The sequence below is a fragment of the Vidua chalybeata genome, chromosome 17, assembly GCF_026979565.1.
Source record: "Vidua chalybeata isolate OUT-0048 chromosome 17, bVidCha1 merged haplotype, whole genome shotgun sequence".
Taxonomy (NCBI): Eukaryota; Metazoa; Chordata; class Aves; order Passeriformes; family Viduidae; genus Vidua; species Vidua chalybeata.
Genome location: NC_071546.1, coordinates 15,117,513 through 15,137,297, shown reverse-complemented (window position 1 = coordinate 15,137,297; position 19,785 = coordinate 15,117,513). Strand labels below are relative to the sequence as shown.

General features: G+C 38.9%; 1 protein-coding gene across 1 annotated transcript in view; it reads right to left on the bottom strand.

Annotated features, from left to right (window-relative positions):
• Positions 1-1,520: 1,520 nt before the first annotated feature.
• Positions 1,521-19,785, bottom strand: part of SULF2 (sulfatase 2) — a 58,395-nt gene continuing 40,130 nt past the window's right edge. The window contains exons 11-21 of the mRNA XM_053958844.1: positions 17,391-17,598; positions 11,606-11,849; positions 9,683-9,779; positions 7,883-7,977; positions 5,824-5,883; positions 5,230-5,399; positions 4,600-4,742; positions 4,257-4,380; positions 3,737-3,767; positions 3,384-3,440; positions 1,521-2,342 (exon numbers count right to left, since the gene is read on the bottom strand). Of these exons, the coding sequence (XP_053814819.1) occupies positions 2,312-2,342; positions 3,384-3,440; positions 3,737-3,767; positions 4,257-4,380; positions 4,600-4,742; positions 5,230-5,399; positions 5,824-5,883; positions 7,883-7,977; positions 9,683-9,779; positions 11,606-11,849; positions 17,391-17,598 (1,260 nt within the window). The 3' untranslated portion in view covers positions 1,521-2,311. The remainder of the gene's footprint in view (positions 2,343-3,383; positions 3,441-3,736; positions 3,768-4,256; positions 4,381-4,599; positions 4,743-5,229; positions 5,400-5,823; positions 5,884-7,882; positions 7,978-9,682; positions 9,780-11,605; positions 11,850-17,390; positions 17,599-19,785) is intronic.

Sequence of the window (19,785 nt, the reverse complement as noted above, 5' to 3'; positions counted from 1 at the left end):
ACTTTAAGGGTGATTATCCAGTACAGGCCAGAGAAAATTCCCCGCTATCACTGATGAAAACTGTGTATAAAGAATGATTTACATTTTATCCTAGTTGGCTGTAAAAGCTGAGGGAGTAACACTGAGACCTTTCACTTATGAGACACACATTTAGCATGGACACCAAGTCTTTGACAACTTAAACAGCAAGCTCTAGAAGAGCTGAAAGGAGAAGAGGTAGTATCTTTCCCCAAACTTGGCAACAACATACCTTTCATTAAATACCAGCTGCTTCTTGTGTCACGTACAAGTCTAACAGCTCACTATTTTCTGTAAAGGGACAAGACAACTTTTCAGCCTTCTGACTGACAAGTAAGTTACAGGTGCACTGGCCCTGCAAGATTTTAACAGTCACAATCTCACCGTGCCAGACTATGAGGTAAACACACAAGGGCGTGCAAATTTTTAAAAAATCTAACCTCATATTCTTTCTGCGTGCACACTGGGAATGGCAGATAGTGAAAACTTTTCTCTGGAAAGCAGCAAAAATGTGGGGGTTTTGGGGAACTTAAGGTTTTCTCTAATTACTTGTATGGATCCAGGATCTCATCACCTAGTAGATTTTTCTAATAATCCATGAAATTTTAAACAAGTTTAATGAAAATACATGGCTAGATTAAGACAGACATTCAGATTTTACTTGCATAATTAAAGAAAGCTTTTGGGTAGTGGATTTAACTTACCACATGTTATACAAATACTCAAGACCAATCTTACTTAGCACATATAAAGACTCCACTTCTGCATTTTGAGCAGGGATTTTTTCCTCATTCCTAAATTCAAGTATATTTTTTGAGTATGGGGTTGTGGAACCAGGGATCTACATGCCTGGATATAATTCCACTTAATTTTCCGAACTGCAAAACCAGGAAGGGTTTCAAAATTTCCATGCTGTGTTTTTACACTGCATTTCTACAAGGGCAAGTTAAGTTTGCATTTTGAAAAAAATACCTCTTTGTTAGGAGCGAAGGCCACAGTTGGTTGAGTCTGTCCCATGAGTGCCCTCAGGCATTTGCCCTTAAACACAGGTAGCAAAGAAACACGAAACAAATGATAAATACAAATCTCACCACTAGTGCCTGTACTACAACTTATGTAATAATGTTCTTATGAAACTACTCAAATAATTCTGTACACTGTGCTTTCTTAGTAAAATTACAGTTTTTTTTCCCCTCTGACAACCTTTGAACAGTAACTGTCATTCACAACATTTACTTTTCTGCAGACTAAAGTAGAACTAGATTATTGACTACAAGTACTGAACTCTCAGAGCTGCCTTTTTTAAAAATAAATGTAAAAGTTACACTGCTACGCAAATGCTACTTTCTCAAAGGAACTGTTCTGGTTTTGAATGTACAGTATAATATTACCACATTAAAAAACCTTCATACAAATTCTGATTTTGTTAAAATTTAGGATGTACATTTACTGAAATTTTTCAGTGCCTTTAAAAATGAATAAATTCTGACTTAGCATTTTGAGAAATGGCGTGTGGGCGTTACACTCTTTTTTTATTAACAAATTTCTTCACAACCTGAAGGAATTTATTTTCAAAGAGTACGCTGATCAATATTTACACAGTCCCTCCAAAAGTCTGCAATCCTGTGAGTCAGGATTTTCTCTAATCTTCATAGAGGTGACAATACAATGAACAAGTAAATGTGGAACTAAAATGTATCCTCAGAGGAAATTGAATAAATTCCATGGTATTGAGAACACTTGGTGCTGCTGACTTCAGTTCCTGAATATTTTCAAAGTTCTCTTGAACCATTACCTTTACTCCAGTGATAAGCAAAAGCACCTTTGTTTTCTAAATCTTGCTTTAGAGTTGTACTTGGCATTGTAAGTTTTTCTCACGACAACTAAAGATACAGGTGAACTGGAAATTGTTTTAAGGTCCTGTCAACTGTCTGTGTAAACACTGCCACTGTAGGGGCAGTCCTCTTTGGGATGTGGCTGAGTTTCCTCCTCAATTCCTGAATTGGCGTTAGTTGTGTCTTCTTGAAGTAGAATGCTTTGTGAAGTAGGTGAGGTATAATCCAAAGCAAAAAAGCAGGTACAACAGTGGATTTCAGAGACCTGTATTTCTGACAGCGTTTCCCATAATTTCACTGCTTCTATTCAACTCACTCAACCAGTGCAAACATTCTATCTATTTCAGCCTCAAAGTTTATCCAGTCCTTCAGGTGAATGTTACAGTTCATTTAGTCTGTACATGGATTCAAGTCCTGCCCCGTTTGTATCCTCATGGAGGTGCAGCAGCTGGGGGAGATTAGCCCTCCCAGCCTTCCCACAGTTGTCCTCTTTAAAATAAAACAGATGCAGTTTAGTGTATAACATTCTAGTAGAAAGTAGTAAGAAAGGTATTTTTAATGGTTCCATGCAATAAAGAACATTGGAAACACTGTGAACCACCAATAAAAGCATAGCAGGTATGACAGAAACAATTCAACAGTGTTTGAAACTTCGACCTGTACTAAGCTTGTTAATTCAACCTTCATTTTGGTTCTAAAGCCAGTCTTTGATCTCTTCAATTAGAAATAAAACCACAGCATTACATGAGCAACTCCTCTCAGGCAAGAAGACCAGACTGTGCCTAGGAAGGGACTTGCAGCTGTGTTTTCCACTGCACAGTTTGAGAGCTCTTAATGATTTTTAATGAATTGAAGTATCTGCCATCTTTTTAAGGGGAAATTCAGAGACAGTAACAGGCAACGGTAACTTTTTAATAAACTTAAATTTGTACCTCACCTTTGAGCTCTAGCAATTTGAGAATTGCCAGATCATCACCACATTTTAAAAGGCAGCTCAGTAAGTAAAAAAAACAGTTTTAGACACAAATCTGTCTTGTAGTCTACTTTCTGTTTTGAATTCCTTTTTCTGCTCACAGCACAAAGGCTGTAGTTGGATAAAGAGCAAAAAAATACATGATGCTGCCTCACTACTTGTGAGAAATTACAGTCAGTTTTGTTCTTTCTGGATGGTGTGTAAAACCACTAGGTAGTTGCTACTAGTTCAAGTTTAGACAAAACCAGTGTCCTGGTCTTTAATTTTGATTGGCAATTGACCATAACTGGTTTCTTAACTGAGCATCTACCTTTACTTGTTTGACATTGCTTTGACTTTAATGCCCCAAGATTCCCAAAAAACATGTACCAAGAGGTTTTGTGCAGCAGTAGTTGTCAGTAATGATGGCAGTATCATATTTCTTGCATAATTTAGAGGATTTTCCTCCTAAGCATTCCGTGAGAATAGATGATGATGTTAAAAGGGTGATGCATGCAAAAAGAGAAGGGAAAAGTTAAGTAAAAGCTAATGCTTTTGGTGAATTGCTCCCAACTCACAGTGACTTGGCAGATGATGGTCTCTTCACATCTGGCCATTTTCGACGTTGAAACTGCCTATTTTTCAAGCAGCAAAAGGAGAAAAAAAGTTAACCATTACCAAGAAAACAACCAGTACCACAATCTGAAAGACGAGGAAGAAGAATTCAGCCAGAATTTTGATTACTAAGATCAGAATACAGTGTAACACTGAAACAAATAGCTCCAATGTTTCAAAGCAAGTGGGGTGGAAAGGTCTTTCAGATGCCCTTTAAAGCCAGGCCTTTCCATGTGGTTCCCAATACCACACTTGCTCTTTCAACATGAAGGTAGTACTTAAGAATAATAATGTAACTTTTTTTTTTTTAATGTACCTGTACTGCTCGTAGCTTCCATCTTTAAGTCCTAGGTGAAGAAAAATTAACAATGTTACTAACAATTGCCTGTATGAGAAAAAATAAAGACTCAAGAATTTAACAAATTTCCTGATGTCTTGAGTAACCTAGTATGCCCTCACATCTGATCCTGTACTGAGCAGAAGTTTGGAGCAGAACTCCAGAAGTCCCTTCCAACTTGAACTGACCTGTGTTCAGGTCTGTGAACTTCATAGTGGCTGTTACGGTATTCTCTCCCTTTTTGCAAGTATCGTTCCTTCCTTGTCTTCTGCATCTCAGCAATATTTATCACTATGCTAAGGGTCATTCTTCATCTTAAAAACATGACATAACACAAACTGAACATGTACAAAAATCTGAGAATGCAGCTATCCCCTCAGCAGGATATTACTAGTGTAAGTAAATCCTAAAATCCTTTTGACTGATTCAAGTTTTATAACCTTAAGAGTATTTTGGGGTTCTTTGGGGCATTTGTGAGTGCAATAGAAGAGGCACTTACCAAGATCCATGTTCCTGGTTCTTGGATTGCATTGCTTATACCCTCTGCAACTTCTGAGTTCCATGAGCTGGACATGCAGTTGATTAAGAACATCTCTGTCAAGTGTATTCACTGCATTAATTAGCTGCAAGAAACAGGAGGTTCTTCTTAGTAACTATTGCTCTGTAATTTGGTAACTTTTGGAATACAGCTTGTTTAACTGTAAGAAGAGCCACATTATACTAGTTTATATTATACAGGCCTTAACTTCATCCTGCAGCAATCTGCGTGATTTCAATTTATTGTTGACAAGTAACAATGATGTATTTCTTGAGCTGTGAGCACAAGGTCTATGATCAGATACCTGATATGGATCGGTATTGAGATCAAAATACTCCAAAAATCCAGTAGCAAATTCACAGAACAGGAAGTTGTGGGTCTCGTTGATTGTCCTCAAACACCAGTATGTGTTGTTGTTGGCACTGGTACAGGCACAGAAAGGGCCCACTGCAAATTGAAGAGTTATAAAGACATAAGCTACAGCCTTCTGTCTTTAGCACTGCTAATTACTTTCTGTTTATAGTATTACTTTATTCATAGACAGTTACTCTCATTCTCACTCCTGAGCTCTAAAGCAGAGAATGCCTTCCAGCATCAGCTTCTTGTTCTGTGCATACCTAATCCATATGACATGACTAATTATGGCAACATCTTGTCTAGTCCTTTCTCTGACTGTGAAACATTCCAGATGGTGAGATACCTTGCTGATCAGTGTACAGTATTCAGTATCTGTAGCTTATTTGCAGTTGGTTTTACCTCCTTGCCATTCACACAAGAATAATTACAACACTGAAAGCAGAGATTATTTACTATAGAGAAGACTGTATGGCTTTGGTTACAGAGCTAATAAAACCAATAACTACTAGCAACCCAAGATCCCAGCCCAGTCTAGCCAAAATTTGCCAACCTATTACTTAGTTTACAGCACTCTTACGTGTCCACAGGGGAGCAGTTTGCCAGTGCTGGTTGTCATGGGTGAAGCAGGTCAGACCAGGCATGCTGCACGTGTCATTATTTTTAATTCTCTTAAGCAATTTGCGCAGTTTCTTCTTCCGTCTCTGCTCTCGCAGCAGCCACAGCCTGTCTTTCTCCTGTAGGGCTTTCCTGCACACATGAAATGTTAGGGTCATGCAAACTCTGTTAGACTTGAACATAGCTAAAACACCCCATAGTAGCTAATAAAATAAGCCGCTCAGAGGGAAAGAATCCACATTTTTAATTAAATGGTGTTTCATACAAAAGGAGATGACTCTGCAACTCAATAGCACTGGGGAAAAAAAGCCGCCAAAGGGGCTTGTAGGCCTGAGGTTTGCAATGTGCTTTTTTCAAAAGTGGAGACTTTATCTTAGAATTTACAAACATTTTGATATGGGCTTAGTTCCTTGCCCAGGTGTCTCTGTTTATGCTTTTTAATACAGGATAAATTGAATACTACTATCGCCTAGTGTGTAACTGGTGTGTACCAGTTAATGTAATATTAATATTACATTTTGCACATCCTCTCTCAAAGGAACAGGCCTTCACTTACTTGAAAGGATGAAGACTGGATCCTTTGAGTCTCAGTTTGCTCTTGTGTTTTGAATGGTAACTGGAAAATAAAAAGCATTGCTGGTGAACAACAGCAAGACAGCTGCCCCTGTTCTTATCACATTATCAGACTGGATTTGAAGATTTAATCCAGTGTCACCTCTCCCTTCAATTTATTAGTGTATGTGATGAATAAAGGCAACCTCGCTCGACTGGATCAGGCACTTCCCAGCCTCACTGCGTCTCTGTTTCCTCAGATCCTTTGTCCACAGTGACACTTGGTGTGCTAACAATGTGCATTGCAATGTATATCCACGTCAAGCTACAGTTTACTATTAGTTTATTTTTAACTGGTTGTTTCCCTACATAAGGCACATAGAATAGATTTGTAATTAAATTACATTTCTGCAATGGAGTATTCCCTAACTTTTTCTGATAATGACAAGTTTATACTACTCTCCTGTCATTTTCCTTCTGCATTCAAAAATTTCAATACAGCCTGTACTTTGTAGGGCTGGGAGGGGGTGTGGGGGTGTCCTCCATTATTACTAGCTGGAAGTTCCAGGAAAACTTAACAAGATAGATTGAACTGTCCCAGCAAAGCAGTGTCTAAAATACTCAGAGATATGCCGAGTATAAGCAGACATACAGATTCACACTAAGTTGCTACTGCTTTGCCTCTCCAGAAACTCTTACTGTATTTTGCAGAAATTTCCTTTCTGTGGAATTACCAAAGTTAAAAAAAAAGAACAGCCTCAATCATGGCAATATTTTCTTATTTATAAAGTTACTACATACACAAATCAGCAAACACAAATTTAGTTTAATAAATGTTGTTTTCTAAACAGTACATCTGAATTCAATTAGTTGCCAGATTAAAATCTCCTTCAAAACAAATATTTTAAATTCTTAAAACTTTTGGGAGCTTTCGTAAGTTTAATCAGTATAACAAGTTAACAAAGTAAGGTTATTTAAGATCTTCAGTAAATTTTTTAATCTTAAACTAATTCTGAATGCTAAATCAAAGCAATTGCAATGCAAACAATTTACCATATGTAACTCAGATGATTAATTTCTTTGATTTCAGTGGGATTAGTCATCTCAATAATACTATGCACAAATAGAAGTGTACCCTATATCACTCTGAAAAGAAACATTTTTTTACATTTTCTATAAAACATTCACCAAAAATAACTTCATCTTTACAGTACATATTAAGTAAACTCAGTTTATGTAAACTCAGTTAATCAGTTTTGAAAGCAGTGGATTATAAACCAATATAAACTTTGTGTCTGTTTACCATCTAGAATGATACATCTTAAGCAGTTTTTGACATGGGCTCCCATAACCCAACAAATTTATGATCTACATATTTTAGTGGATCTGCTGCTGAAACTATGTTGAAGGATCCACACAGGCCACATCCACAGTCCACAACAATTATAAACATCGTATCTGTAGAGTATGTTGCACCTCTGAGGTTTTAAGCATTACCTTGGAAAAGGCATTCTGTGACAACAGTAAGATAGGGAAGTTTTACCCACACCCTCTCACAGAGTCTACTTGGTAACAGGTGCTTAAGTTGCAGCTTAAGCACAGCTGCATTGCAGTTTTGACTCCATTCAGACACAGTTTTCATTTTTTTGGTGATACTCATATATTCTGCCACTGTGGCTGCAGTATTCTCAGTGATACCTGGCTCTCAACAGCCTCAGAGCTGGCTCTGTCATCACCATGAGCAGGGGAAGGTGCTCCTGGGTCTCTTTCTGAACAACCTCTTTTCTCAGAGGCAAATTCTGTTTGGGTTACCTTTTGATTTTGGAAGATTTTCTGTTGTGCTTATTTGAAGAGCAAGAGCTCAATTGTCCGATTAAACTCCTGTCTGGCAGACAGTGGGCCTTGTACTTGTGCAGCAGCCTAACTTCCCCTGAATGTGTACACAGGAGTACAGTCAGCAAGCAACCACTAAACAAACCAGATCCTGATCTCTCCTGTGAGGACATAAATCAGTTACAGTTGCACACTACAAATAATTATTTGGAAGTACACAAAAAAAATACCTTAGCTTGTTACAGTCACACTCTTCAGGTCGCTTCTTCTTTAGATGACCTCTCACCTCCCTCAGGTTTTTTATTTTATTTTGCAAAGTTTCAATCTAAAAAGGCACAAAGACAGGATGAAAAAAAAAAAAAAAAAAAACAGCATGATTTAGTGCTACTGTAACCTTCTCAAACTCATTCTACTGTCACCAAAACCTTCCTCTACAGCACCTTCTGTGGCTCTCACCACTAACAAGCACTTTCAAATTATCTAGCTTTCCGGAAGGAAACTATAGTAGGAAGAAGCTGGTTCCATTTGCCTGCTCTGATTCCTGACTCTGAAAGCAGAATGCAGTGCTGCAGGGGGGACACACAGTTGCAGGTAGACAGACACTCCTGCATCCACTGTGATTTCGCCTCTTGTCTCTCTACAGCACATTTGCAAGGGGAGGAAGGCTGCTCAAAGGAAAACAAAGTCATTACATTTCAGCGTGTTCTGACACTGGGAAGGGGATGGGACAGGAGTGATCTGAAATCCCCTCTTCAGAGGTTTTGAAAAAGCAAAGCAGCAAGGTTCTGTCATTTTGCATAGCAGGCTTTAGCAGTGTCTGGACACATGGGAGAGCAATCAGCAGTTAATTGTGCCACCCATGAGGTTTATTTTTAACTGCCGTTTTTTTCTCACTAAATGAAACTCCTGCTTTTGCTCAGTCTGGCTTACATACAGCATGGCCCATTTCCACTCGGATATTGCAGGCCTCTACATGGCAGAAAAATTAATCTAACGTGAACAACAGTCTCTGCAGAACTACCATTAACCATCAGTGACCGTAGGTGTGGTAGAAGCTCAGGACTGTTGAAGCAGAGACAGGACAGAGTGTTCAAGGAAAATGGACAAAGAACCCAGCCCTGTGACCCTAAATCAGGAACACAACTGGACAGAAATGTGTTCTCATTTCCTTTGACACTCCATATTGGCTACATTTTCTGAAGAAAAAACAATTAGAGGACCGTGGTAATATTAAAATTGCCCTTTTTTAATCTTAGCAGACTAGTAAATTTTCAAGTATCTGCCCTGTGTGTCAATCTTTACAATAAAAGGGGACCAGGAAGTTATTACATAGAACTTCACTGTGAATTTATGTAATTTGGTAAGAGATTACACGACATCCATCCTTTATGCTTCTCTTTGGTATTTGTTCCATCCTTACTGGTCCTTAGACCCTCTTTCATACACAATACACATGAAGGGTTTTTGAGCTAATATTATTGAATATTAGTGGCAAAAATGTCCGATAGTTTTACTGGCAAATTTCATAGAGCAAATTACCTCCAGGTTCTCCATATACACAATCCTATGAAAAAATTCAATTCCAAAGTGCAAGGTCAAGAAAAGCAGTAGCAAGTGAAGGAAATTCTAGAAGCACCAAAACTAATGAAGCTCACTTTTCCTTGGGCCTTTATATTTGATACTGAAGAACTGTGTTTTGAGAGGTTCTCCACTGGGGAACAAGACTACTAAGATGTTAAAAAGATCCAGATTAATTTTCTTCCCAGGATGGGGACAACTTTAAGTCTTGTCTCATAAGGCATATGACATTTCTTAGCTGTGCCTTCAGTTGCAGTTCTCTCCTCCACTCAGCATCTTGTCTTCACAAACTTGTAATAATTTAATTATTTCTGAAATGTCTATTCTGAAATCAGCCAGCAAATTCAGAAGGTTTCATGGAGGGACAAAGACACCCAGACGCAGACACAGATAGTCAGCATGATCTTATCAGCCCCACAACGCTAAAAACACACACTGAAAACATCACTGACCTCATGGTCAATATGAAGTTTATGGTCCTTCCAAGCTTGCAGTGACCTGTACAAATCTGTGTCACACTGAACAGTATCGTTCTCCAGGATATAGCACCTTGGCATGGAAAAGTAAGCAGTGTTTATTACAGTGGATATACACACACACACACACGGAGCAATGCAAACAGCTGCTCTTAATAACACAGCTCCAGAACAAATGAGACCATGGATTGAAAATGACATGCAGAATTCAGAAAACAATGTTCATCCAAGAAAATACAATTGTGCTCTGAACCAGAAAGGAAGTCTGGGTTTGAGTTGGCATGGAAATTTTTAAGTGGAAAAATTCAATGAGAGTATTTCTATCAAGCAGAACCTGTTGACTCTTTCATTTCTCTATGTAAATCATGCTACAGAGAATTCTTGCGTATTCATTAGACTTTCTGCATAAATAATCATTACTAAGTAGCAAGCATTGAAAGCATTACTCAGAAGCAATTTCCTGATGCATAATTAAGTGATGCAGGGGTAGGAGCAAGGATAAAATACTTCCTTATAAGATGTGTTACCACACCATAAAGAAAAGAGAAGAAACAAAAAAACAAACCAGAAGCAAGGAGGTTTTACTATTTTCTACAAAAGTGATAAAATCTTTCAAGGAAATCTCGTTCACTTTGAAAGCAAAACACCCTCTTACAATATAAAATCTTTATGTTTCACTAACTTCTAGTGAAATCCAGTTTTTAAAATTATTAAATAAAAAAGAAAGCAAAAATCGCCACTTGAAAGATTTACCTGGAGAGTTTATTAGGGGTTGAATACCATGCAGCCATTTCTGAATGCTTGCTTAAATTAAAGCTGAATATTTGCAGTGCTCCTTTATTTTCTTTAAACCACCTCATGTATGTTGTGCCACGGCTTCTTTTCAGCTAGGGAAGGCTCATGAATAATGTACAATCTTCCTGACAGTACCTTGTACAAATCTGGGATTCACCCACTAAGGCAGCAAAAGTAAATTCAATTTCTTCCAGAAGAAAAAAAAAAAACCAAACAGTGATTTAAGGGTCCTGAACATTCAGGGTAAGCTGGGGTAAGAGAGCACAATTCTCTGATGCCTACATTTCCTCATATTGGTGAGTTTCTAATTCACTTCTGTGAACAGAAGTCAAATGGAAAACACAGATATCAACAGCAGCTACCTGGCTCCTGCATGCTTACATGAGCTAGTCATTAAACAATATAAAGCATGTAATCAATAATGATTGGTGGATTTTCTGATAACTCACAAATGGAAATGGTGACTAAATGAATTAAAGTACAGCTGAAGAGACATAATCAGTCCCTAGATTCACCACCAAGGAAATTATTTTTAGCTGTTAGAGTGGTCAGATAATTGCCTTCCCTCTCTCTCAGTATGTTCCATTTCCCAATGCTCCTGGTCCATCCAACTTCATTCATGATACAGATTTTCCTCTCCTAGCACTGATTACAGAAAACTCTGTACAAAGCAACCACTGACACAAGACCAGCTCATGCTCCAGTCAGGGCCTTCGGTCCCCAGCCAGGCCAGGTTACCCCACTGCACACTAATTTCCAGGAGTAAGGCCTCTCCTGGTTTCATGCAGGTTTAACACCCCTGTTGCCAACAGTTTTGCTTGTTCTCACTGGAAACACATGCACTGATGAGTGGCTACTGTCTCCACCCAATGCAGAAGACAAAAGAATTGCTGCAGCTCTTCAGGAGATTCATGCACCTCTGCACTGACAAAAATAAAACAAAACTGAAGACTATTGTACACATGGGAGTAAGAATTTTAGTGAAGCTAGACTGGGTATCCAAAAGGTACACAACATGCTTAGCACACTTCAATCCATGCATTTATGAAAAACGCAGTCACTTAAGGAGCAAAAGCTTTTTAAAAACCTACCATGTGCACTTACCTGTGGGTGACTTTGATCAGATTAGGGGCTGTGTACTCTGCAATGCTACCAGTGCCACTATATTCCCCCATGTCTCTATCTTCCTCCTCGTGAAAAACAGCCCTCTGCACCTTGTGCCGCTTGGTGATGTTCCTTGGTAAGATGGGCTGGTATCCATCTGCTAAAGCCAGGTGATAGGCAGCTCCATCCAGCTCAACAGATACAGAGCGGATAGAGCGATTCCGGACATAGCTTGGTTTGAATTCTGCATGGAAAAAGTGGAAGAGCGGCAGAAACAGCATGTTACAATTTGTTCATCTTTGTGGCTCTTGGAAGGAAAAACCCTAGCCCATACTATGCTGTTTGGAATTAACTGGGTGACAGTGTTCGTTGCAGTTGTCCTCTGAGCTGCTGCTTCCTTTACTTTGGCATGGATGGAAGTACAGGTGGGTGGACGGATACCTCAGAGCATGAGAGGGCAGGTACAAGGCAAACACAAAAGAATGGTAAAGGGGAAAAAAACCAGTCTAGTCCAGCACCAGTGAGAACAAATAGCTCATTCAAATGGGTGTTTGCTCTTCCCCCACAGTCACCAGATGGCAGTCATACCTTAAGCACTAACTGTGACAGTCATGACAGCCAGGTCACCAGTCACCCTCAGGGACCAGTTCTCTGTGCTTTTCTGCTGTCCACCATACAATTCTTCCCTGCTAGGATTCCTGCAACACATTCTTGAAGTTGTCCCAGTATTCCCAGTGCTCAGCATGAGCCTTTTCCCAGTTCTATTCTTCAAGGCTAGGGCTAGATCCTTGATTTTTTTTTTTTTTGGAAGGGTTAGGATTAGGAAGGGATTTTAACCCATTTTGGAAGGAATTAATATTTGAATCTTTATTTTTATCCAAATGCAGTTCTTTTCTTTGCAATTCTTTCCCTGATGTGCAGCCCAGACAGTCAGTTTGTCCGTGAAGCACCACCCTCCAGTGCTATGTACTCCCTCAAACTTTGCTTCTGCATTTGCAGCTAAAAAGCAAAATGAAACATTTGTTATGAAGTATGCAGTATGAGCTTCTCATTGATCTATTCCCTATTACTATTTTCCAAAGTTCTCAGTTCCAGCCCAAATCCCCAGAACTCCTCTTCTGTTTGGTCTGGAATGACAAAAAGAGAATATAGTAATGAAATCTAAATCTATCTTTAAGCTTCCCTCCTGTATGATGGGGTCCATCTCTGACTGTATTTCCTGCTCATCACCAGTGACTGCTGAGAGTCACTTATTAGGCACAACCATCTCATTCCTTGAGAAAAAAAAGTACAACCTAGGTACCACAGACTCTCTTGTGCTCCCTGCCCTAGGGAAGCCTGAGGCTTTACTCTGTATATGAGGCTTGGAGTTACCACAGACATTACTAGAAACAACTGAGTCCCTTGGATCCTTTGGTCACTTCTCATTTAAAGAGACTGAAACACACAGCACCTCATGAGATGGGACTTCCCTCTGCAATTTGATAAAGGCAAAATTCAACCAATGTGCCAAATGAGAAGACTGATCCTTCTTGCAATCCCAAGCTCCACAAAGGCCAGCTTCTTCAATGGGATAATCTCTCCAGCAAAATAAGCAGGGGGAAAAGAAAATATGGAACTGGAGGTTGAACAACCAAAATTGACAAAAAAGTACCTTAACTGTCACGCTCTGGCATTAATGCAGAATGACTTTTTTCAATAAGCCTTACATACATTTCAGATAGACTGCACATTCTCAAAAGTCATTTTGCAGTCTGTGGGAAGCAGAATAAACATCTCCACATCTCCTCCCACCTGAAACTGGGCCAAGCATGATATGTCAGCGCCACACACAGAAAGCAGAATACCAGCTGGATTGTCTGACTTTGCACATTTTCCATGTGTAGTTCAAAGTTTACTGCTGATATTAAGCCAGGTGAGTCACAGCTGAAGGGATAAAAAAAGCCACAAAAGACTAGCCCTATTTCAGGCACCCATTCAGGAAATGTTTGAATAAACGAGACAGAAACTCCCATCTTTTCCAAGGTAGGAAGAAGTTCTAAAAAGCTACACCCTACTAATGAGATTTCAAGTATAAACTCCCATTTCTTTATTCATTCCTTCATTTTATCTTGTTCAGCTCAGCCAAGTAACAATTCATCTTCCTTCCAAGTCTAACACACCAATCCAGAAGGCTGAACCTCAGTAGATAGCTCCAGGGAACCATCAACTACATGCCCCTGAACAGCTAGGAGCCAGGTTACTCCTCCCCTTGCAGTCAAACTAACACAGCCTTAGCACTAATTGGTGTGGAGTGAAGTACCTCATAAAGGACTGCTTCTGTTGCTTTATCCTAACATGCTACCCACAGTGCTGACTCAGTGCTGTGATTAATATCAAATTTTGAAGTGGTTAAAATATTTGATAAGATCAATACTCATTTGTACTGTGCGCACCCATCTGCTAAGTGGACAGCAGGCATAAATACTAATGTTTAATTACTTATTAGTCAATCCTCCCCCAGGTTTTACTTACCAATCTATTTACCTCTGTACACAGCCTACAAACAGTCAATCCAGGGCTGTTAAATATTTGGCCAAAAATGTCTATGCTCCCTTCTTCAGGTTACTGAAGTCTAGCATTGGTAAGCTCTCTGAATCTTGATGCCTCTCTTCCTCAGCTACTACAGAAACCAGCTATCTTAGAGATGGTATTGCTAAGAAGTTGCAACCTCAAAATTGAGGTGCAAAATGGAGTCCAGAGGATTTTAAGTCAAGAAAGCCAACTGCTTTTAGAGCCCCAGTCATCCAGACGGTGTTGCACCACCTGACCCGCATGTTTGTCTTCGCTGGAACTTGAAAGGAACAACATTTTCCACCAATGTCTATGTATTTTGCATTTTGTAGACGGAAGAGCTTTTTTTTTTTTTTTTGATAACATAAAGTAAAACTGGGTGCTGTAAAGACATTTTAAAAAATATATCTCTAGTGTTTAGAAATAAGGATTAAGTTTAGAGGTACTTTCTTACATCCCATTCTCACAACTGCCATTAAAAATCATACTTCAAATGCATTATCTGTAAAGTAATGGACTTTTTAGTAAAAAATAATGTTATTAAAAATATCATTTTGATCCAGCATTGATACCACCTCAAATGTAAAATGAATGCCAGGGACATTTGAATAAAAATGCACTAGCCTCTTTGTAGACACTTCAGTTTCTCTACTATTCAGTGTGGCCTATAATAATTTTCCTACATGCAGCTTAAGAATTCCTTTAATCACATACACTCACTCATCACAGGAAGAAGAGATCAAATCCACAGCAAGAAAAACATATTAGGCCACAACACAGCCAAAGATTTTGAGAGCTCTTTATTTACTTAACCTTTCCACCTACTACAAAGCTCTATTTGATCTTTCTTATAAAAATAAGAGCATGCTAAAGAAATAAAGAAGACAAAAATGCAAACATTCCAGACACCTAAACCCAGACATACCAAATATTCATGTTTATGGGTTTCTGCCACTTAAGTGCTTTGCAGTCAAGTAATGTATTTTTACATTGTCCAAATGGCACATATATGACATGGCCCTGCTGTGAAACTGATTTTACTCAATTTAGAAAACAACATTGCCTGCTAAATGCACTGGTGCACCTGAAAATGCAGTCTAAACCATGTCTACACTAGAAAGTAATTATTTTATCAAAATGTCTGGAGCTCGAGCCTCTGTACCAGCAATTTAGTCTGGTCTTTTAACCATCTGTTCTCACTATATGTAACTGGTTTCAATCTTTCTGAAAGACCAATCCTTATACCCTATTAGGGTTTACAACACGCTTGATGAACCCTAGATGCAGGGCATCCATTCTGCTTTTCTGCAAATGACTGTAGATTGGAATCCAATAAAATGACCTTTTGCAAATCTATCTCTGTTGTGCACAACAGAAATGAGTGATCAGGGTATTTCCTTCAAAACTTTGCTAGTGCTTGAAACCACTGCATTAATGTGGACATGACCCTTAGTCCAGTTAGAAACTTCTATTATCTGTTTGGCAGTTGTTCAAACTAATGAATAGCATTTACTGGCATTCAAGCAGGGCTGCAATGTAATCTCATGCATTCATTAAATTTGGAGTAGCAGACCCCAAAGGTGCCCTAACAATTATACAACCCAGCACAGACCACACTTTATCCCAAGTCTCACAGAACAGGTCATAAAAACCCAAATACTCATCATGAGTATCCAGGTCACTCTCTTAACTAACCATAGTCCAGTGAGACAGCTTTCCACAGAAGCTGTTTCGAAAAACCTTGGTATGTCACCTTGACTTGTACTGCTTTGGTCTCACTTGCATTTGGTGTGAGATTTATTAGATAAGTGCATGTAGAAGAATAGCCAACACCAATGAAAAGGTCTCTGTCAATACGTCCAAGCTAACCTCTTCCCTGTATAGCACACCCCAGATGTGGGAAGATGGGTGGAGCATCTGTGGAGGCAAATACTTTAGACACAAGCAAGGCAATGTGGTTGTCAAGATCCTGTTTTATGTTGCTGAAGTTTATACCTTAAGGTTCAATGAGGCTAATGAGCCTAAGGGTGTAGTATAAACTCTGTCTCATCTCACCAGAACACAGGGGGAAAAAGCACCATTCTGATCCCTCTGTGAGAGGGAGCAAGTTTCACTTTTTTCTACCTCAACTTCCTACGTACATAAACTGAAGGTAATTATACACTTAACCACCTCCTTTGGGTGTTGTGAAAATTAGTTAATGTGTAGAAAGCAACAATGAGAAGCACTTAAGTAAGTGTTAAGTATTATCAGAGAGCATTATGTTGCCCTCACTTTAACTGTTTTCCTGTCCTCATTAAGTGCCTTCCATCTACTGCTGTTGACTCCCCATGACTTAACTGCCTCCTGTGACTTAAAAAAAAGTAGTTAAATAAGTACAAATTCTAGTGTTCTTTACAGATTGTCGGCTGTAGCACATATTTAAATATCAAGTATAGTTGATGGAACCAGTAATTTTTTTTTTCAACTAAGAATTTGCTTAGTAACTACTAATCAGCTTGCAAGGCAAATATAATGGGAGAAAATAAATTTAAACTCTGTGTTTCAAGTTTGTGCCACTATATAAAAAGACTAATCTGTTAAATAATTAAGGTTCTGTATTTGTAGAGTGAGATGAAAGAAACATTACAAGTAACTAATAATTCCATGTTGCCATTTACCTCTAATCTATAATTAAACTACATACCTCAAATATACGTGTTAGTCTGACTAAGGTTTAACAGAGTCAGTAAAATGGGCTTTCTGAAAAAGCACTAATCTGTGCCAAGGAAACCAGTAATAGTCACCGCCTTTGGCTGTTATGTCTGATTAAAAGTCAGCCTTGTCTCTGCTGACTGAGCAGAAGAAAAGGATGTTAGAATCAAGCAGCTTCAATAACAAAGTACACACATCCTTATTGAAATAAATTACTGAAGTAACAGCTCCAAGTATTGCAGGAGCTACTGAAAATTGAAGTATTTGCTGTATAACACTTTTCATATTCCACAGACCATGTAACTGTGTGCAATTTGCCTTTTCAGCATAGGCACTGCATTCTCCAGAATGAAACATTCTTCCTACAGCCAGATATTCTCAACTCTGATTGTCCAATATGAGACATGCTGTTCCATAGTTGAGATACACAGGAAATATGCTAACATAATTCAATGCCTATGATTGTCAAGACAATTATGTGAGTTAGCAAACAACATCTTTCTAAGGCAGAGACAGAAGATGCAGTGGGTTTGCTTACTTTTCTTGGAGAAAAGTTTCTTTCTCTGTCTGATGTGGCTCAGCTTATATTCATTATCTTCACAATTGCAGTCTTTGCTATTCCTGTTGTAATACTTGGGCAAAATACTGGAGGTGCCTTTGCCGTTGCTTGCAGCTGCCAAGTCTGCCATTCCCTTGCACTTGTGCAGCTTGAGTTTTCCACTGGCATCTTCCACACACTGCCATTTCTGGAAGAAAAATTTGGTTATTAAAAATCTGTCCCAACTGTGGTCTGTCTCATGGCCAGCTCCAGCAACTTATCAGATATTCCTTGTAGTAAAATGGGGCTCACCTATCACCAAACCAGATTTTTGCAATCTTCCATTTTCAGACAAAACAACAACTCTTCAGAGCACCGTTGCATTTGTTTCTGAGCTTGCCTCTTGGAGGTAGAACAATTGAAATTTCTTTTAAAAATCAATACTACAGCTAAAAACATGAAGGTGGTAAGTGACAACTTTCAGAAGCATAACGGCGGCATAAACCAAGGACATTCAACATGTATCCTAATCCTGACAGTCTTATTATAACTCTCAGCGTAGTAGGACCAAAACCTTCCAGCTTTATGGAAGCTCTCCAGATAGAATCATACACTGGCTTGGGTTGGAAGGGACTTTAAAGACCATCTCGCTCCACTCCCCTGCCATATGCTAGGTTATGCATATGCCATATGCATAACCTTTCACTATATCAGGTTGTCCAGAGCTCCATCCAACCTGTCCTTGAACTCCTCCACGGATGAAGTGTTTTCCAGGATTGCTCTACAAAAGTGCCTGCTTTTCTTCAATGACCTTTTAAAGGGTCAGATCAGCTGTAGAAGTCCTCAGCTCAGAAGTCCTCATAAGTTTATCTCCATCTCGAGTGGTTTTCTTAACAGCTTTTTCCCTTCAACACACTTGGGCTTGACTTGTAAGGGTGAGCTGCACTGGATGTCTGAAGTGAGAAACCCCGCCCTCTTGCATTCAAACTAGAGAAAATACTGTTCCCTATCTCCAATTCACTCTGATACTCAAAATCTGAAGTAACTTGCTCACAGTTCCTTCATGCTGCTGTCAGAGCTGTACCAAGGTCAAGGGAGTTTAGCTGCCTTCAACCTGGCACAGAAATTCTACTCACTTCTCAGGTACATCACAAAATTATTTCACTGACTCCTTAATTTATCAACACTTTGCTAGCTACAGAGAATTAGAGACACATAAAAAACCCCCTTACAGTAGCAGTGGTTACTGCTTTAAAAAAGGTTTCTCAGAAACACTCAGCTTCTTGTTGAGTCTTGAGAAACGTTCCTCTTCTTCCCTATTACAAAATCCTGTAAGCCAGTTCTTCCAGGACTCACTGGAATGTTGAGAATTTTCCAAATAAAAGAACAGAAGTAAAAACAGCAGCATCTTCCAGGCAAGATGATATTTTACAGCAGCCTGCAGTTCTATGAGGGAGACTCAGCCACTTCAGTTTGCACAGCAAGGTGTGTAAAGGCTGGGACAACAAAGCGTATATTTTCTATTGACATTCACTCCATTGTTTGCAGGACAGCAAAGTAAGAAAACAAGATCACTGTGCTTTATTATCACTGTGCTATTATTAGACTTTAATAGGAGTCAAAAGTGAAATGGCCAGTTACAGCACATTTACCTATCACTGTGGCAGAACCTCTAATTTAAAATGATCCATTTTATGGTGTGCCCACTGATTTCCTCAGACACCTGGATGCCAAATCTCCTGAGCTGTATCTGTGTTCAGCCTCCTAAAAGCCCAGCCTTGCTCTGATGCAGATAAATCCAGCTTAACTTACAGCACAACGAATCAGGAAATCAAGGAGAGATACTGTCAATAAGATCTTTGCATGACTATCTTAATCTGTAAAGCAGTACATATTTACCTAGATTCAGTAACAAATTAATATCTGAAGAATAAATTCCTCTCCTATAAATGCCTAACGCTGATTGATATACATACAGACTGAGGTTTCAACTGGAAGTTATTTTACTAGAATAAGCAATGCTTCCTTTCACAACTAAAAGAGATGTAAAAATGTTTGTTGCTGTTTCCCATTTTATCTGGACATTATTTTTGAAAACATACAAACAAACTGCATTTTCTGCTCAGTAGAGCTCTATGCTCTAGGTACATTTTAATACATGAAAAATGAAGTCTCAACAGAGGGAAAGTTCAATGCCATGATGAGAATTACTGCAAGTACTCTGATGTGTCACCAAAAAATATTTTTTCTCTATTTCTTTCATGTCTTGTCAAGAGATTGATGCTCATTTTCCCCCTCCAGGTGAACTGGAAAAAATCCTTTAGTTTTTGGTGCAGCTGTATGCTACAGTGAAAACATCTCAAAGACTTCACTGAAGGGCACATTGCATGCATTA